Consider the following 21,801-nt stretch of genomic DNA (forward strand, 5'->3'; position numbering starts at 1 on the left):
ATGATACCTCTTACTTTATGATAAGGATATTCGCATTACTAGCTAGATTTGACGTTATTATTAGTTACAAGAAAGCTAAAACCACCCCATGTTACTTCAAGGATATGTGCTTGTAAGCACACCTAAACATATGTTACATGAGTGTGTATACTATAAGCCTAGCGACAATTCTGTTAGATCATTTACAACAAACTTTTAATGTGCTAACCAAATTAAACGCTTAATTATGAAAGCGCTTAAATGCACATACAAGTAATTTGAGCAAGAGCGGAGATAAGTGAAGAAACTTCAGCATTGGGAAATATGCGTGAGTACACTGTTGGGCAAATGTATGTCACATTTCGAGGTGCAAGTGAAATTGTTGTATATGTATTTGTAATCAAAGTTGAAGGATGAAAGTGAAAAAGTGAAGAGAAATCTAATAATATTAATACATTTTCAAAATTTCTAATTTGTTGTTTATTTCTATTTTTTGGCGGAAACTTTTTCATCTCGAAAATAATTTGAAATTGTTAATTTATGTATTATTATTAAGTGTCTCATATTCAACTTCCGAAATTCTTTGAATATCTACGTTTTCCGTACCACACAGGTTTTATAATGTACTTCAAGATCCTAGTATTATAAAAATAAAAACTATTTATAATGATTACAGATCATAATGATCAGATTGAACACAGAACAAACCAAGCTGAAATGGCAGTCGTTCAGTATATGTCTTCGTAGAAAAATTAATCCACTCACTTACTTCATAATCGGTTTTAGAATCCCAAAATCCACCTTGTGAAAATATCGATTATTCGATATTGATATAGATTATCTTCAAACAACACTCAGTTTTAGTCAAGTTTGTGTATATATTTTAATCCTGAAGATTCCAAAATCATAGTAACAAATTTTTAATAAATATTCAAGATAGTGTTATTGAAACCCGGAATGTGTTTATTTGAATACTAAAACCTATGGGTGGAGTTATATTTTTGCTCAAATCGTGTTTATGTGCCAGATCGGCACACCCGCAGCATATGAAACATTTATGGAAAGAGATGAACTCTTAAGTAGATTGTAAAGCCAAAATTGAAAAATAATTTCCAAAATGCGTGAAAACTAGATGCTAAAGTATATAAATATATAGTACTTCTAGTATGTCAAAGAATACATGCATACATTCATAGTGTTACTCTTGATTCTTAAGTTGATAGTGTTACTTCTTGATTCCAAAATTGAAAAATAATTTCCAAAATGCGTGAAAACTAGATGCTAAAGTATATAAATATATAGTACTTCTAGTATGTCAAAGAATACATGCATACATTCATAGTGTTACTCTTGATTCTTAAGTTGACAATAAGAACAACAAATAATCTCTTAAAGATTGCATATATTTTGAACAACACTATAGTACATCTATTAGGGGAGGAAAATCTCAGTCAAGCGACTTAAACGCAATTTGTGCGTGCACAATTTTGCATTAATACCCAAATTTGTTGGGAGGTGGAGATATCTATGTTATACTACTTGTATTTGTACACCATAACACCTGTATATGTTGAAATGTCTTACCATACGGCTGCTAGTATATAGCATGTGCTCTAAGGAACTATAAATATACTCACACGTAGCAGTATCTTTACTTATACATGTAAGTGGCTACATATGCTTATATGTGGAAGGACCTAAGCATATCCATACCTAATGAAAGGAAAGCTCGTTTCGACTTTAATGCACAAAACTATATAAAATATTCATGGGGACACAATGTAATCCAGCCTCAGCAGAATTTCTTTAACGAACTTTTGGACGCTTAAAGCGTGGCATGCTGAAAATATCTGCAGTTAAATCTACAAATATTTGTACTTGAGTACTTTTTTACCAAAAATATTTCAAATTTAGTTGCTTAAATGGGAATAATTTTTTTTTTTATAATTTTATTTCACCGAATATATAAAAGTCAACACGAAATTGCAACATTTTCCACTAAACATAAAAAATAAACACTTATCATAATCCGCCTTCTTATGTAACTATATACAAATGTAGTTGTATAAATAATATATTATTATATTATTATATATTTACCTTTGGATTTTCTATCTGAATGCTTAACCGTCTGGCTTAGTGTGATCCCGGTGTTGGAGTTGATAGATTTTTCCATGCCATCTACACACAGCCTGACACACGTATGATTATGCTGTTGGGCTCCGCCTGTTCGGAGGTGACTGAAAGCTTAGCCAAAGTGGTGCCGCACTGGAGTATTGTGCAGGTAAGTAATCTTGAAGCAATATACCTACACTATACATACATGCCATATATTTTTTTTTTTTTTTTTTTTTGTCGGAGGGGCAATCTTCAAAAGATACCGTATTAAATAGTATACGGCATGCACGATTCATCCCATTCGCTTAAGATACACCAGTTTTGGGGTCACGCCCAGCAACTCTAAGTTTTGCAGGACTTGCGAAGAGGGACGCCTACGTACTAAACCCTAAACTCCGTCTTCTATAGCTCTTTATTCTCCCTTGCGGTACCACCGCTAGGTATTTCCTCACAAGGGTAAGCTTTAGCCAATTTGCTCATCTCCAATCCAATTTGGTCTACTGGTCACTCGTCATCCTCCTTTCGCTGCTATGTTGCCACTCATTCTTTCTTAGCTCTGTTAGAGCTCTCGCGGACCATGCTCTTACTTGATTCCATACATTTGGTGATTGGATCATGTGCACCACTATATTTCCTGGTGTGAGGCGTTCCTTTAGTGGTTTCTCCAGTTCCGTTCTTTCACATTCAAAACGAGGACACTCAAAGAATACATGTAATGCGTTTTCGCATCTATTGTCACAGAGGGAGCATTCAGATGCATCGTCATGTCCATACTTTTGTAGGTATTCTCTAAAACCGCCGTGTCCAGTCAGGAACTGCGTCAAGTAGTAGTCTGTTTCACCATGCTGTCTTTCTACCAACTTTTGAATGTTTTTGATAAGCCTATATGTCCATCTACCTTTTGTCGTCTCGTCCCAGCGTTTCTGCCATTCATTTAGGCTCTTTTGCCTTTCGTCATTTCTCTCTTCTGTTGTCAGGCGTCTCTCCGTACTTTTCATTTTGTCAAAAATTCTTTTTTGTTCCATCGCTGCAATGTCTGGTGGCATGATACCAGCTATAACTCCGACCGCCTCGTGTGATACAGTCCGAAACGCACAGGAAACTCTAATTGCACTTAACCTCATTACAGATTTTGCCTTTTCAGCGTATGATTTATGCTGCAGTGCAGGTCCCCATATAGGTGCCGCATACATTAGTACCGACTGACTCACTTTGGCTAAGAGTGCTCGTCTACTCTGGCTCGGTCCACCAATGTTAGCCATTAGTCTGGATAGTGCAGCCGTAATCCTTGCCGCTTTTTCACAAGCCTTGTCAATATGGGTCTTATAGTTTAGTCTCACATCTAACATCACCCCCAGATATTTCAGGGACTGCTGTGTGGTTATATTGTACCCGTCAATATTTAGCGTAGCAGTCTCTAGCTTTTTCCTACTTGTAATTAGCACAGCTTCTGTTTTTTGTCCTGCTAGTTGTAGTTTAGTTTCTGTTAGCCATTCTTTTATTTTAGCCGCGGTCTCATTGCATATATGCTCTATTTGGGTGATTTCTTTTGCCACCACCGTCTCTGCTATGTCATCAGCATATCCGATTATTTGTACCTCCTTTGGTAGGGGGAGGCGCAGCACTCCATCGTAAAGTATATTCCAAAGTAATGGACCTAAGACTGAACCTTGGGGTACTCCACCCGTCACTGCGTAGTTTTGTGGTCCTTCATCAGTATCATATAATAGCATTCTATTGTACAGGTAATTTGACACAATCTTTACTAGATATAACGGCGTTTTTTTTAGTTCGAGAGCTTTTATGATGTGAGGCCAGTAGGCCGAATTGAAGGCATTCTTCACGTCGAACGTTACCACCGCACAGTATTTTTTAGAGCCATACATCCATCTGGTTCCTTCAATGGCTCTGCTTGCGACATCAGTTACTTTCTGGATTGCATCTATTGTCGACCTTCGTCTTCGGAAACCATACTGATTGTCTGCCAAACCCGGTAATTCATTTTCTAGATGTTGCTCCAGTCGAACACATATTATTCGTTCTAATATTTTTCCCATTGTGTCCAGCATGCATAGCGGTCGGTATGAGCTTGGCTCTCCGGCTGGCTTGCTTGGTTTCTGGAGGAGGACCAATCGCTGCTTCTTCCATATTTTTGGGAAAACACCCTCTCGTACACACTGCGAAAACACCTCCGTGAAAGGGGCGGAGTTGTGTTTAATGGCGATCTTTAGAGCTTTGTTTGGAATGCCATCTAATCCAGGTGCCTTGTTGCTGGCGAATCTTTCTGCTGCTTCAACTACGTCTTTTCCGGTGACTATTGGTATTCCTGTTATTTCAGTTCCCTCGTTATGCCATTCATGTGGAGTTTGCGTGGGGAATAGAGTTTGTACTACAGTCTTAAGTAGTTTAGGGCATGTTGGGTTTTGTCCCTTGCGGCTTCTAACTTTTGTCATTACTATCTTATAGGCATCCTCCCATGGGTTTTCTTCTAGTTTTTTGCAGAGCTCTTTAAAGCAGCAGGCTACATGCCATATATGTATGTTAGCAAATGTGTATAAAATATATCATTGCATTATATAGTTTGCTGTTGAGCTCAATTAATCTAAAAACTTATATGATAAATGAAATCGGTACAGAAAAGTTGAATTTTAAGTGTAATAATTCTTGGGAACAGAATAAATGTATGTATGTGACAAGTTAAAATTAGTGAGAAGCCATTCATTATTCAATAAATAGATATTTCTTAAGACAGAGAAATTTGAGAATAAGTGAATGTAATAATTTTTTATTCGATTTCGATATATACTTTTCAAAACACTTCTTTTGGGATATCACAGTCCTTAACAGAGTGGCACAGTCATCAGTCTCATAACATATATTCTAAATATAATTCAAACCCTCAACAATCAATCTATCCTTATTTTCTTATTTTAACATAAAACATTGGATCGATTTAAAATATTATAATACCACTTTGCAAACTTGACCTAATTTTTATAGAAAAGAACTCTCTCTTGATTCATGCAATCTGTCAAATTACAATTTGACACAAAAGCGAACTAACCAACTTGTTGAAAAATTGAAAAAGAAACCACAGAAAACAAATATATAATACATACATATGTACGAATATATCAATTTGAAAAATTGACTGCCCCAAGGCCACAATATGATTGGCATTTTCACATACAAACACATATTTATGAACAGTAACCTCACCGTATTCCCACACACGCACACATGCAGGATGCAAATTACTAAGAAAGAAATATCGGCATATGTATGTATTAAAGTCTAACGTAAAGTCCTTTTGGTCGTTATTTATGCCCACAGGTTTCGTTTGGTTCCACTTCACCAGCGCTGAGCGACCGCAAGGAATTTCCGAACTTTTACCGCACCGTCGCACCAGACTCATCGCACAATCCCGCGCGTATTGCTTTCATACGCTTCTTCGGTTGGGATACCGTAACCACATTTTCCCAAAACGAAGAAGTCCACTCATTGGCTGTCAATGATTTAGTAACCGAACTGGAGGCGGCAAATATCTCCTGTGCGGCAACGATTACATTTGCAGCGACGGATTTCAAGGAGCAACTATTACTGCTAAGAGTAGGTAGATTTATCAACAAACATACGTACATTTATAACTGTATGTACATAAATCAACGGCACAAATTTGTGCCCATACATATACCGTTATATATATTTTATGTGGTATTAATGCTCATAAGCGCATCAACTTTGGTTTTGATTTCTGGGCTTCTTTTGGTTGGATAGGCTTATCTTTATAGTATATGTAAAGGTGTATATTTATATATTATAGCATTTATATTTTAGCACACTCGTGTTCACTGAATGGCTGAAAGCTTTTTCAAATACACTCGAGGATTAAAAGCAATTTGTAATTAGTATTTTTCCAAACGAGCTCATACCTGAATCTTGAAATTATGATCTCAATGGTACGGCATATGAAGAAGATTTTAGAGGAAGAATCAGAACATATTATTCTTTAATTAATTTCTAAATATAATACAATATATGAACCGAACGCTATCGCAAGTTAAGCCAAAATTAATTTAAGGTTTTCATTTTTTTTCAAGGTTTATACACATATGATAATATGGGCTTGCAAATTTCTTTCTAGCACAACAGTTAAGACCAATTAATAGTTTCCGACTGGTTTGTCATAACTTTTTTTATCAGAATAGCCCTTTACACGACCTGTCTCATACAAAGTAATACAGACGAGTCAAATCAAATAACCTAATTGAGCAATTAGTAATGATATATGATCTCAGGTACTATCCTTACGGAAAATTTTAGAACTTAGTTAATTAATATTGAAATTGAGAACCAAGAAGAGATGCACTTTTCACCTCTTTGTTACTTGTTATGAATCCTATGGATCCAAATGAATCTGAAGGTGCTTTACAAATTGTGCGTCCACAAAATATGAAAATTTTTCTTTTTTCTGAACCCGTTAATCCATAAATGGGCCTTTTAGGTGAAGATGATTTGTTGTGTGGAAAGATTATTTATAAAACAGACGCATTTTCTTGTTAAGCGTTGTTAACTTGTTTAAAAATACTGACAGCACTTGAGATGCAACACTACGCCATACCAAAATTGTTCTTGTGCTTCTGTTTATGATGGAGAAATGTTTCTTTCTTTACCGAAAAAATTGTCGTAACCTCTTACTTTCAAAGCAAAACTCAGTTAATACAAATATAGTGTGAAGTTTTTTTTTTAAATCAATACAAAATATTTCTTTTTTCATTACAGAAGGCAATTCTTAACCATTCACAATGGTACAGTTTAGGTTAGGCTAGGAACGAAGGCAGTTCCGTTAATAGGGAAAATATACTTAGAATATTAAGGATGCCATAAAATTCAACCCACTTACTTAAATTTAAGAATCGACAAAGCGCCTAGTTAGTACCAAAAATCTGCAGAGGTTATAAATGTACGTCAATTCGAGAGGATACCCAAAAAAGTGAGATCCAAGGAACTTCTGCCTAGATCTCGTAAAGACGGGTATTCCAAAAAGAAATGTTGGGAAGATTTTACCTCATCCTCTTCCAAGTAGCTTCTTCAGCTCTAGCATCCGGTAAAATTTTTAGTTTGACCATGTGAATCCCGATGGGACAAAGACCAGTTAGAACTCATATGACTAAGGTAAGATTGACTTTGCTGAGGACGAAGAGTTCCCTTGACCGCTTAAGATTTACTTTGGGCCATAAGGATCTAGCGACATATCAGGTGCTAGACCCTTATATGGGGCTATATGTTCAGATAATTCAAAAATTCCAATATTTGACTTTGTCTTCAACAGGTCAAAAGTTCCTTTCGGTATTGAAATAATTGTGGAATAATATAAGCACCACACATTAAAATATTGATTTGAACCTTTATAACCCGTGTGCTGCAAAACTAAGAGCCAACGCGTGGAGTCAAAATTATATCTTCTTTCAATAATTTTGAACTCTGCATATTAGAAAAACTAAATAAGTTTGAGTTAACCTCAAAAGCTTAACTTCCCACGCTCTTGCGCTAATTTCCTTCAATAAAGCAGATCTAATTATTAAACAAGGTCCAACAATAAATTTCTTGACAGCACGGAGCAAATGAACTCATAACAAATGCAAAGGCGCGACATAAAATCGATTGAACTGTCGTAAATGCAAGCAATTCCAACACATAATTGTTCATGCGCCAACTTTCCTCATTCAACTGCATTACTGAAATAAAAAATATACGACTATATAATGTTTATATATGTATATACTTTACTCATTTTCTTTTATATCAATTTTCTTATTCAACTATTTTCACAAAACGCTGACCGCATTTTCGCTAAACGAACGTATCGACAATTGGTGCCCACCCGCCGACAATTGCCAACCGCTTACGAAACGACACATCTTCGACACTCGCAAAGGAAACGGATACGCGCATTATTATCGGCAGCTTCTCCCAGGATTTAGCGCCACAAGTGCTTTGCGAAGCGTTTCGGCTACGCATGTTCGGTGCGGATTATGCCTGGATATTGCACGAGAGCATGGGCGCGCCATGGTGGAACGACATCTCGGCCACGGGCACCCATTGTACGCCGAAGGAACTGCAGGATGCCGTCGAGAATTTGATTATCATTGCCAGTCACAATAGGATTGTGGGGAATAAGACCAGCTACAGTGGATTGGTAAGTCGATGAATAATAATACTACTATTTAATGATATTTAATATGGAAAAAAAAGAACGAATAAAAAGAGATTTCTCGTTTTACAACAGCTGTAAATACGGCTTTAGTACAAGTGGGTGTTGTGGAGATTTGATGGGATGTCATATTGCTGACAAAACTGTATGCATTTGCGTGTCGTGGGATGCCTAGGAAGCATGTGTTTGCTTTTATTTGCTTGCAAATTGTGTTGACTGGTTTGTATGTATGTATGTGTGTGCGTCTGTCTGTACGTCAATTCGTCGATTTATCGGTTTTGCCATGTTGATTTGCCCATTGTTTGTTTGCTTACTTGTTTGTTTGTTTGATTGTTTACTTTATGGCAGATTGGTCAGCGACTTTGTCGGCATGAAAAATGATTTATTTGATTAGACTATTTCGTGGTGGCAAATGGATTTGTGCTAAATGTGAATTGAAATGCGAAATGTATTTATTTAGCAATGAAATAAATTTGATCACAGCAAATAAATTCGCTCAATGAATTTATTTAAATAGTTAGTGAATTGTTGTAAAAATTAAACGTGTTTAAACTCATTGTTTTGGAAATGAAAAATAAACATTCGTTTACACTATTTGTCTGGATACAATCAAGAAAGGATATAATTTACAATTGAAAGACATTAAAGAGCTTTCCAAATAAAAATTTGAGACGAATTCCAGCATTATTTAAAGAAAAAGACATATAAGTTAAACCTTGGTTCGGTCAAAAATATACATTAAATTCTCTCACAAACTGTACAACCACAACCAAACTTCACTATTTTCATACCTAATTTCAAGGAGAATATCCAGATCGACTACTTTTATTTCTGTTGGAATTTTTTATTCCTTTTTCGAAACTGTTTTAAGAGAATATCATTGAATAGTGTATATATAATGAGTCTAATGGTTGAATGATTGGTTGAAATGATATTCGAGCTCCACTTAAGCCCTCGAAGTTGAGCCAATAATAGGCAACTGAGCATTCAAGAACTCACCATATTCCACCATAGCAACCCAATTTCTGTCAAAACACAATCAACATTCCTCTAAAAAAATTTTACGTACTCCAATATTGATCTCGAGCCCTTAACTGACTGACGACTAGGGAATTGATCCACATTTTCGAATCTAAATCTAAATCAACCTAACCTAAATCATATGCTTAACAATGGTATGAGCCCTCTCTCTTTAGCTTGGTATAAGAAAAGGTGCTAAGTCTAGGCAATTAGGCTCCCTCAAATTCCCAAGTGACAAAAGTGATAGATAGGGAATCGGGTCTCTGTTGAACACTTTCCGTTACACCCGTAATCACAGCCTGAAAGTCCAGGTCAGTTAGTTTGAAGTTCTCTATCTGTTTGAACAATTATATTTAGGTTCTATTGAATAACTACAAAATATAACAAAATTGCTATATAAACAGATAGTAAATGAAAGCTTAAACCTCTTTGAAGAAAATACTAAACGTATTTTAGCCTACAAATCTGGCATTTTTTATAGTTATACAGAAACAAATGAGTAAAATTCAATCAAATAAAGTATCTATAGTTTGGTATCAAGCCAGACGCCAGCTGCCAAAGCTGCTTGGAGGAATGCGAAGAGAAATTATCCAAGCATTTCCTTCTTCATTGTCCAGTATTCGCTAGACTAAGGTTAAACACCTGCGTAGGCAAAACTTCGGCGAACCCAACGAAGTGACTGTAATCGACATCAGCCGACTTAAGAACTTTACAATAGAGTCCAAGCGCTTTGTCGAAACACAGGAGTCTTGACGATCCGTCAAGAGTATAGATAGTTTTTAAGAAATTTTTTCATGTGTTTTGGCTTCAAATTAAATTCCATAAAATTAACGATATCATAACTCTAGTTTGAGTAAATGTTACCGTTTCCAATATGATTTAACTTTCAAAATCAATTGCTTGATTTCAACAGTTTTATTCGAAAACTTTCTCTTTCTTTCTTCTCCTTCCTTTCTCTAGAACAATGAGATGTTCCTGACCGAATTGCGTCGAAGAGCAAACGGTCTACTTGATAATGGCAATGTTGATAATGGCAAACGAAAATCGAATGCGGCACGAACTCATAAAACAACTTCATTAAGAGACAAAGCGTTGAACACCAACGACATACCCACCCTAAACGCTGTAGCTGTATCGACTTATGCACCTCAAACTTATGACGCCGTTTGGGCAATCGCTTTAGCGTTACGAGCTGCTGAAGAACGCTGGCATAAGTTGGGCATGCAATCAAAACTCAATCAATTCGATTATGTGCGAGCGGATATGGCACGGGAATTCCTTCAGCAGATGGCGAAATTGGATTTTCTGGGAGTGTCGGTAAGTGAAGTGCACGTTGAGAGTTTTGCTTAAGATTTTTTGACATGGTGTGTAAACAAGCAGAAATTATATTCTTCTGCTGTATTTTTTCATAATTGTATTTCGTTTCACTTTCTTTCCCTTACTGAAAACAGGGTCCCGTTTCCTTTAGTGGGCCGGATCGTATTGGCACCACCGCCTTCTATCAAATACAAAACGGCACACTCGCACTGATTGCCCTCTATTACCCGGCCGCCAGTCGTTTGGACTTTCACTGCCCCCACTGCCGTACGGTGCGCTGGCATAGCGGTCAAGTGCCCATCGCCAGACGTATATTCAAAGTGCGCGTCGCCACCATCGCAACGAGCGCCTTCTATACGATAGCCACGCTATCGGTTGTCGGCATCATATTGGCCATAGCGTTTCTCGCCTTCACATTGCACTTTCGAAAAATGAAGTAAGTATCCAATTGTAAACTTAAACGCTCGGATAGTTTGGCAAACTGCAAGTGCACTGCAAAATGGCAAATATGAGAGTGCAAGTTGAGTTGTCAACTAAGTGCTTGACACAAGCTTATATTTGAACCATTTCGTAGAAAGTGCTACCCACTTCAACAAAGCTCACTAACTTTTCGGTCTTTTTTGTTTTTCTTTTCACTTTTTTTCTACACAAATAAATGCTTCTTTGATAAAGAGCAATTAAGCTCTCCAGCCCTAAACTGAGTAATATTTCTGCAGTTGGTTGCGTTTGTGTGTATGTTGCCGTAATTTTGCTCGGACTGGATTATTCCACGTTACTCACACCGGAGAGTTCCTATTCCAATGTTTGCACGGTAAGTATTGTAGGATAAATGTCTGACAAATTTTATGTATTTCGAAAATTTAACTAAGACATGAAAATTTAAGTACCTACTATTTACCAGAATCTATGAAAATATGTATGTATGTTCCAGCGCCAGTGAGTTGCTTATAGTTTATGCTCCCTTTTCTATTATTATTATTTTGTCGGTTTATTATTACATTCCCTTGATTTCCTAGATAGTGGATGTTAGTATTTTTTTTCATATCTCGTATACTATTATACTAAACCTATATCAACCAAACTCTCTAGAGTTATTTCCTTTAGGCACTTCCTTATACAGCCAGCCATGCCTACCTGTCATACAAAGATTATGTTGAAAACTACTAAAAAAAATTAATGAAGTAAGGAAAAGCACCAGAAATCTTAAATTTCATGGTAAAAATCGTACAGTATTTCTATACAAAATCCAATATCACAGAGACTACTCACAGAGACTACTCGACCAATTCCAACGAAATTCGGTTCGTAACATTTTCGTGGCATCCAATATTAGCTATATTTTGAAAATGGAAGAAATCGGTTTACAACCACGCCTATTTTCCTAAAAAGATATAATATAGGATTTAGGTAGAACGATAATTTATTAATTTTACAAAAACAAAATACTCGTAAAAATAATAACTAACTAACAGAGCTGGTCCGAGTGCCCCGATGATATATGTATACGAAATATCCAAAAAACCAACTTTTTAGATATCAAAAATATATTTCACTTCACAAAAAACAACTTGGATGTAGATATAAAAATGTGATTTCCAATTAGAAATATATTTGAAGAATTTTTTGATATAACTTCGATCTTTCGCTGAGACCTATTTGGTTTCGATCTCCTCACGATCTCGTAAGACGAAATAAGTATTAAGTAGAAATAATTAAACATTATTTTGCAAGTATATATACAACTTAGAATCGACCAAACAGCTCGTTTTCACTGGAACGTCTTTTCTAGTCCATATCTTCCACAAAATCTAGAATGGACAGATTTTTCATTTTATCAGATATATTGCTGAATTACTCAATTTAGGTCTTTACCACGAAAAACAACTAATCTCTCTTGGGTATAGACTTTCCAATTATTAATAACCCCAGTTGGTGCCTGCTTCCGAAATTTTTGATCTTAAAATCCACAAACCGGTAAAGTATCCGACATTTTATATTATTTTAAGGAACTTTTTACTCTTTCAACAGATATTTCTTAATTTATAGAATACCTCGTATTATTTTCAGGACCACTTTTTGTTTCATTTAACTTTTATAAACAATTTGAAAACACACTCGAGGCACAAAACCACAATGCAAATTTATAATTATTACCGAAAATTTAACTTATATCCGGATTTAAATTCTCCAGCCAAATTTGAGAGATTTATTTTCATGTTAATAAATTTTTATGCAAAACTGTGACAACAAGACACACCATCGGCCTAATTTGCATAGTTGAATAACTGAATTCACGGCAATTGTTTGCAAACACCAACACTCACACACACACACATAAATTCACGCCCGCAAAAGTGAAAGTGTCGCAGACAATGTCAAATTTTAATTTGCATAATTTGAGGGACGGTGACAACAAATTTGTGGCAATTCGTTGTTCATACATTTTTACATATTTTTCCACTGACATTCACAAACATTTTATTTAATGCCACTCCTCTCACGCCCACCTTTTGCAGGCACGTGTCTATTTGCTCTGCGCCGGCTTTTCGCTGGCATTCGGTTCGATGTTTGCCAAAACATATCGCGTTCATCGCATTTTCACACGCACCGGCAGCGTATTCAAGGATAAAATGCTGCAGGACGCACAACTTATAATGTTGGTTTGTATACTGTTGGTGGTCGACGCGTTGCTCGTCACCCTCTGGGTGTTCGTCGATCCGATGGAGCGGCATTTACAGAATTTGACGTTGGAAATCAGCAGCATTGACCGTAGCGTCGTCTATCAGCCACAGGTGATTATGTTCAAAGTTGCAGACATATTTTGGGTTTTTACGCAAATACATATTTACACATAGGCACCCATATATATGTATATATTTGTGTGAGTAAACTTGGTATATATATTTATAGTCAAGCGTCTGAGAAATAGCAATTACTAATAGTGTATGTATATATGCTATATTATTCGTGTTATTGGCATGAATGGCTGCTAAGCTTTTGCTAATTGCCTGTAAATTACTCAAGATGTTTCCAATTCTGATATCTAATGCCACATTTGCATTATTAGGTTAGTTTAAGTACAGTTACAGCAATGGTGCTCAGAGCACTGTGGCCCGTTAGGTAGTAAGTAAAGCGAGGGAATAGTTATTAGGGGGCACAAGCAAGAAGTCAACAGGATTTATGATTGAGGTTAACATGTGATTAGAAATGACAAGAAAAGTATTGTGAAAATGTAGGCATTTCAGATAGATCTTCTTGAGAACAATTCATTCTTGAAACATAATATATAAGATGGGTAAAGGTAGAGAACCGTGAAGGAATGGTATAAACTAAATAAAGTAAGATCAATATTCTTCGTTGATAGGCTTACTGAAACTCAACAGATGATCTCAGAACATTAATTTTCAAGTCGCACTTACCAGTACACAAACAAACCTTCACACCAAAGAAAGTTCAAGATCATGCTGCCTAACTTCACGACAATTATTATTATATCATACCTAACGAGTTCAATATCAATCTAGCCAACCTCTTGGCTCCAACTGTAACTGATTTAGTGCAAATACTAATAGTTGAGTTCAGATGAGGTTTTCCCCAAGCAAATATCTTCTGGAATGGAAAGGTTAGGTTAGGTCAAGGGATTTCCACAACTGCAGAGAGTCACACTTAGACAGCTGCGACGGTCCTACGTGTCACTCAAATACGACAAAGGGCTTGGGCTCTAAATCAAAGTCCGGATTATGTAGATTCCAGTCACTTTGCTGGGTTCGGCGACGGTGTGCCCTACCCAGTTGTTTTAACCTTAGTCTGGTCAATGCTGGACAATGAAGGAGGAAGTACTTGGATAATTCCTCTTGGCCTTCCTCCAGCCGCCTTGGGAAATGGCGACAGATTTGATACCCAATCTCACCGCATTTGTTCTTAGTGGAGAGTAAGCCTTCCTCATCGCGGTCCACCGCGATTCAAAAAGACCTCGCTCCCGCTTTTGCAAGTTGGTCCGCTATGCAGTTTCCAGCGATTCCGTGGTGACCGGGTACCCACACAAGTCGGAGCAAGTAGATTCTGAACTAAAAAAAAACATTAGAAATAATCATCTGCATTTCAAGAGCAATTTTGCAAAGAAGACTCTCTCAAACAGTTGCATTTGATGTAGCAAATATCTTAAAGACCAATCATTATTACTTAATTTATTATAATTATTTATTTTATAGCCTACTTTTAGCAAAAAAACATTATAACAAACAATAAAACTCCAACTTTCCATCAAAACAGGTCGAAGTTTGCCGTTCGCAACACACTCAAATTTGGCTGGGCGCCTTGTATGCCTACAAGGGCCTCCTGCTTGTTGTCGGCGTTTATATGGCGTGGGAAACTCGTCACGTGACCATACCAGCGCTCAACGATTCGCAATATATCGGCGTATCTGTGTATTTAGTAGTAATTACCAGCGCTATTGTTGTGGTTTTGGCAAACTTGATTTCAGAACGTGTGACACTAGCGTTCATAACTATAACTTCACTGATACTGGCATCAACAACGGCAACATTGTGTTTGTCATTTATACCAAAACTCTATGATATTTGGGGACGAAGTAAGTATTGAGTAGAAATTTTCAAAAAATTTTAGTTTCGATACAAGATAAACTTAGTTTGTATAGGTTGTGGAACAACTAGTTCCTTCGCTAAGAATCAGGAACGTATTTTTCATTATACCGAACTTATTTTGCGAGCTTAATACTATATTATCATACCAAATTTCTTAGGATTTCCATATTGTTTTTAACATCAAAAAGAACTCCAACTCAAACTCAAGTTATTATTTTTTTTTTTGTGCAGATGTTATAGTCGATCCAGTGATCCACAGCATGGGTTTAAAGATGGAGTGCAACACGCGGCGATTTGTGATAGATGACAGGCGAGAGCTACAATACCGGGTGGAAGTACAAAATCGTGTTTATAAGAAAGAAATAGCCGCGCTAGACCAAGAAATACGAAAGTTGGAGCGTATGCTTGAATTTGGCACGACATCATCAGCTACGTCTTCTTCCTCATTAGTCGCAGGACAACAAAGGGTGAGTTTACAAAAGTCTTATGTAATTCTAAACTTCAATTTTAATATAAACACCCTTTCTAAAATATGAACCTATGATAATATGTGAGCTCTGTCCCATCTCTTATACTTAATCGCACAGCCTGAGTTAACAGTGACCAGCGACACATCTATATTTATGCATCAATCTTCACCAACTTTTCCACCCGTTTTCCCTGCCTTACCACCGAGCAATAACAAATCGCGCGCTCCAAGCATATCAGGCATACTGCCCAATCTTTTACTATCCGTCTTGCCACCAGTGATACCGCGCGCCAGTTGGCCCTCCGCGGAGTATATGCAATTATCGATGCGACGTTCCATTGCGTTCGCCTCGCAGCCACAGTTGGAAGAGCGTAAAAGCGCTGCCACCTGTCTGGCCGAACAAGACCTATACAATCTACGTATTGCCCACCGACAAGCCACGGAAACCAAAACCGGACTAATCAATCGTCTACGTGGGATATTTTCACGTACAGCATCTAGTAACAAAGGTTCCAGTTGCAGCCTGGGGGAGCAAAAGAGTTTACGTGCTGCATTTAAGTCGCATATGGGACTCTTTACGCGTCATGTACCCACCGCACAGGCAGCCTCCTGTAATGCCATCTACAATCAGACAACGCGCAACGATGAAGGTTTGAATGAGTCGAATGGAGCGCCACTCAAAGCTATGAAGCGTTTGTCATTCGCTAAGAGCGGTACACATTTGGATGCCGCTACGCCGGACCCCAATTTTCTGCAAATACCAACGATATCGGCGGAAACACCAGAAGAGCCGACGCATATGGGTTTGATACTGCCACTGGACGATAGCGAATTGGAGCGCATCGGTGTAGCGCGCTATACCAAAGTACACGAGACTAAAGTGAATTTCCAACTGCCCGCAAATCGGCGACCGTCCATACTACAACCACAGCCCTCTATGCGCGAACGAACGCGTTGCTCACCGCGTTTTCCGCATCGCGTGGTGCCTACCAGCAGTCTCGGTGCATTGGAGGAGGCTGACGATCGAAGTAGCATAGCGCTGAAGGAACGTATACCGTTGGGACGTGCGACAGGTGCCGGCTATTGGAAATCTATGGAAGTAACTACCGAATCTAAGTTGTCGCTTAGTGTGACACCGAGCGAAAAAAGCAGTACACCGACATCAGGCGACGTCGAGGATATAATCGAAATTGAAATCACAAAACCAATGGATTAAGTTTAATTTTCAAACTTCGTAAAGTTATATGGTTAAACAGACGCGTGGGAAATTGAGCGCATTCTAAAGTAGTGAACGAAAGAAAACTCCGAACAGTAGTCAATTACCCCTTTAGGGTAAAAGAGTTCTTGAAGTGTTAGTTTATAGTTAATAAATCCCGTAAGGAATTGCAGTTATTTCAAATTTTCTACCTGATACTTTTACACAGACAATCCTTTAACATCTAAATATGTAAATAACTAGGTAAGTAAATTAAAAAATACCATTTTAATGAACTTTGTAAGTAGCAACCCTTTAATGATAAGAAAGTTAAAATAAATTTAAAAACTCAACAGCGCCAGTTAACTGAATATTAGGTAGGAAGAATTTAGTAGTTGCATATTTAGTATAATTATATATCCAAGTACGATAAAAAACTTTAATGAAATAATACCGAATGATGTTGTTGTTTTAACTTACTTTGAAAAGTACAACCCCTACGATTCACTCTACATTTAACTTTTGTTAAAGTCGTATTTCTCTTTGATCGTATTGACTTAAAAATGATCCAAGTGTGGCGAGCCGAGAACATTACTGATATAGATAACATAGCTACCCAGTCTTATTAGTATACATATATTCACAAAGACTCAAGAGAACTAATGAAAAACCGCTTAGTCATCACATGATCAGAGAATATCTCTTTCAAATGTTGGACGCGGATCCGTTGAGTACAAGTTTTGATTGCTCGTCGAGCATTTCGCCGGTAACTGGCGAATGACACGAGTGATGATTTGCTGCAAGGTCTGATTACAAGGGAAAAAGTTTCACCATCTTGGTGACCAATCGATCGGCCTAAAACGTGAAATTATCTCAATAAATTGAATGGATGCGATGTGCGGCCAAGATCACGAGTTTCAATTTCATGACGTAATTACGGTCGCCAATGACGGTTATGTTCGCATTATTTTTGAAGACCAAATCGTTATATTTTCTAGATGAAAGGATGCTCTTGAATCTCTTCAGGTTGCTCTTCGTCCCAAACGCGGCTATTCTGTTCATTTAAATACGCATTGAGCCAGAAATGAGCCTCATTGCTGAACAGAATTTGGCTCGAAAAAGTCAGATCTTCTTGGAATTTTTCTAGAGCACATAGAGCTACGCGATGTCGCTTAGGAACGTCGAGCAATTTCAGTTCATGCACAAGCTGTATTTTGTATGCTACCAATTTAAGATCTCAACGTAGAATGCGCCAAGTCGTCCCAATTGCTGCAAACCGGACGAATCGACTATCCACGGTCTTCGTATACGCTCTCCGCTACGGCTGCCATATTTTCTTCACTGCGTGCGGTACGTAGTCTATTCGGTCGTATATTATCCAATAATAAATGCTGGTTCTCAAGATAAGAGATGGTATTGCGAATAGTATGGTCCGTAGGCCGTAGGACAAGTTGAGCGCAGCGATCGAAACTCATTCTTTACAGAACGTGAATTTTCGTAATAATGTTGACCACTTTGAAAACGACTCACGCGTGATCTTTCAAAAAAATGCTATTGAAAAAAGTACCTCTACTTGTATCACCCTTTATAATTGTATAAATTTTGGATTAAAGTCACTTTTTAAGGTAACAATTGGCCAATTCCACCCAAAACCAAACTTCTCTCTTCTTACAAAATTAGGAAACAACATATCTTTACATACATATACCCAGTTTCATCGAAACATCAAAATTTTTAACCAAGTACCACTTAGAACAGGGAGGCGAAATCGGGAAATCCGATTTATACAAGTCGTTTGTCACCTATTCTTCAAGTCACTTTTTGATTTTTGTTTCAAAATAATATTATTCCACAAAGACTGAGACAGTCATTATAAAAAAACCAATACTAAATTAGATTCCAATACCGATAGTAGACTCATTCCCATGTCACATTCTAAAGAAAAACAACAAATATACGATTTAATTTAAGCCCAAGCGATATCGACAAGAGAACCTGTCACTCTCTCAGAATTAAAAAAAATATCTTTAAATAAATTTATTTATAAAGCAAAATATGATATAGTATATGTATGTATATCCAATATTTTACTAAACTTCAATTTGAAGTGCACTATTACCAATATCATTCGAAGCAATCGAACAAATTCCTAAATGTGATGTAACTCTTTTCGAATCCCTAGGTGTACAAACTGTCCCTCCATATATACGAATATAAGTACATGCAATATACTACTCACGGTTTATTTAGATTAAGTAAGTCTAGATATAGTACTATAGTCGTAGCAAAACATATCTAGGATTGGTAATATCTAGTTTTAAGTAGAACTTTAAATTTGCAATATTTTACACCATTAAGCGCTCATTGTGAGCCAACTACGGTATGAGGAAGCAATATTTAATGAAAAGTAAATAAATAGGTGATTTAACGCTAATAAGAAACAAATACCATTGCTCAAGCGGATTCAATTAGATACATACTAAGTAAGTAACTAGACATTTTATGTAATAACTGGTACACACAGTATAAGAAAAACTGTAGAGAAAAAAGCAAAAATGCGAAATTTCAAAACGAAATATTTTATGGTCTCAATGTACAATATAGGATTACTATATACACCTTTAATGTATACACCACCAACACCTTTATAAAGCAATAAGTTTAGAAATAAAGTAAACCAAGTCACTCAATGTACAAAAGAAAATAAAATTTGTTCTTATTTTGTGGCTGTATAGGTTGTCCTACAGGTGAGGTAAGTAATGAGGTTTCTAAAGGTTGTTTTTTAGACATGTGGTTTTTAAGATGAAATAAAACGCAAAGGAGTTAATGTTATGGTGAAGAATTTAGCTTTATTATAAAGGTAAAGGTTTGCCATTTGGTTTTTAAAACGATTTCGGACAGTGACCTCGAATAATTCCAGCCGAGAGGCCCAATTTTCGACCACATTTTGTAACAATTGGGACCGTATATCAACAATAAGCATTGTTCGCGAGTAAATTATGAAATGATAAATTAAATTGAGTATAAATCTAGGAACAGTTGAACTTTTATCAGAAATTTACTTGGAGTTCTGAGTCTTGTTTTCACTATCTTTATTTGAGCAACGTATCTTTATATAGTGTGGTCAAGTAGAGATACTTTTTTCAATAGCCTTTTTTGTTTTACCCATGTTATTTTTGTTCAGTATTGTTTGTCATTTCATTAGAGCTGCCATTTCATCCAGAAGAACAACGGTTTGGTGTGGTTTGTGGGCCGGTGGAATCATCGGTCCATATTTCTTCTAAAACGATCCCGGTAACAACGTAACCGTCAATGGCGACCGTTATCGTGCCATGATAACCGACTATTCGATGCCTAAAATTGAAGTTCGTGATCTCGGCGACATTTGGTTTCACCAAGACAGTCGATTGGCCACCACGATCGAGTGATATCACAGCGTTAGACTTTTTCCTGTGGGGATATGAAAAGTCTAAAGTCTATGCGGAATCCATTAAATAAATATTTTCTGTGTTTTTTCTTTAAATAAGTAGGGAACCTCGAAATGGATCACCCTTTAATTCGTATTTTATAAAAGTAGATAATTTCCTACAGGGATCGGCGTCAAACCAGCAGTCAGAGGAACCACATGTATTTGACATGTATGGCAAATTACCGTACAAAGGCTGTCATCGAAACAAAAAATGTTTTGAAATGCTCTGCAGGACGGTGCACAAAATTATACAAGGTAAAACAGCTTTGGCGACCGAGACATATTCTAGGGTCAGTATTTATTTAACACATTTTTTTTCGAAATAACTTTGACCCTTGATGTAATTAATACTAATGTTTCCAATAAGATCAATTTCATAATACGAAGTTAAATATTTCGATTTCGATTTTTACTTCGAATCATCAATCAAAGATATATGAATAAAGCTGTATAAAAAAAATTATTTGGTCCATATCTCAACCGAATGTTGTCCAGTGGTATTCAATATCGAGTACTTCGATTAACTTGTAATTTCGAAAATAATTCTGTATCGAGAATTTTTTAATGGGCTCTATTTACTCAGTGTTAAATGTTTCAGAATTAGTCTACTAAAAACACATATATTTTAAGGGTACATATAACGATCGTATTTTTCTCTTAAAAAAGATAAAGATTCAATGCCCTTTCTACTACACTTAAAAGCATACGCTGAAAACAAAAAATAAGTACTACTAAAAGAGCAATCATCATTAGCAAAGTAGAATTTCCTTTAAAATGCAATTTTATTGCGGAAAATCACCGTAAAATGCTCGCTTAATATGATATAAATGAGCCGATAACTACATCAGACTACAATAAAAATTTAATGCCCAAGCTACTGCTAAGGATATACAGCCATACACACACACCTATATGAATATACACATGTATTCATATGTACATATAATCTGTGAGGCAGCCACTTGTAAGAACTGAAGTTTAAAGGCCAATCTAACGCAGAGTAGACGATTGTCACACACACACACACAAACTTACATTGTAAGACAGTCGCAAAGGCATAAATATAAAAGTGTAGGGAAAAGCAACAGGAAATAAAGAAATCGAAAACTGTTAAGAAACTTAATCTTTAACAAATACACGTCATGGACAACGTTGACATAAAGCAACAACAACAACAGCAACACAACACACTATCGGTCTCTTTGGAATTACTCGAAGGGATTTCAGCTTAAACAAAAATTAAAGTTACAAAATTGTCCGTAAAAAGCTAGCTGAGTCCTGCCACAAGCAGTACATCACTTGGAAAACAGAATGTGTTCAGCGACAGACGCAACAAGAACAACAACAACAACTGTAACGGCAATGTAAGTGAAAATAAATGCGAAAGTGAGAGTCAAAGCAACGGAGAAAAACAGG

The 21,801-nt window shown here is 36.7% G+C and overlaps 1 protein-coding gene across 1 annotated transcript in view; it reads left to right on the forward strand.

Annotated features, from left to right (window-relative positions):
* LOC105214829 (uncharacterized) overlaps positions 1-19,606 on the forward strand; it is a 39,417-nt gene extending 19,811 nt beyond the window's left edge. The window contains exons 3-12 of the mRNA XM_054227564.1: positions 2,120-2,263; positions 5,431-5,706; positions 8,036-8,296; positions 10,292-10,648; positions 10,783-11,084; positions 11,321-11,459; positions 13,165-13,440; positions 14,921-15,239; positions 15,484-15,719; positions 15,840-19,606. Of these exons, the coding sequence (XP_054083539.1) occupies positions 2,120-2,263; positions 5,431-5,706; positions 8,036-8,296; positions 10,292-10,648; positions 10,783-11,084; positions 11,321-11,459; positions 13,165-13,440; positions 14,921-15,239; positions 15,484-15,719; positions 15,840-16,937 (3,408 nt within the window). The 3' untranslated portion in view covers positions 16,938-19,606. The remainder of the gene's footprint in view (positions 1-2,119; positions 2,264-5,430; positions 5,707-8,035; positions 8,297-10,291; positions 10,649-10,782; positions 11,085-11,320; positions 11,460-13,164; positions 13,441-14,920; positions 15,240-15,483; positions 15,720-15,839) is intronic.
* Positions 19,607-21,801: the final 2,195 nt, after the last annotated feature.

Source organism: Zeugodacus cucurbitae, chromosome 3 (assembly GCF_028554725.1).
Source record: "Zeugodacus cucurbitae isolate PBARC_wt_2022May chromosome 3, idZeuCucr1.2, whole genome shotgun sequence".
In the NCBI taxonomy this organism is placed as follows: Eukaryota; Metazoa; Arthropoda; class Insecta; order Diptera; family Tephritidae; genus Zeugodacus; species Zeugodacus cucurbitae.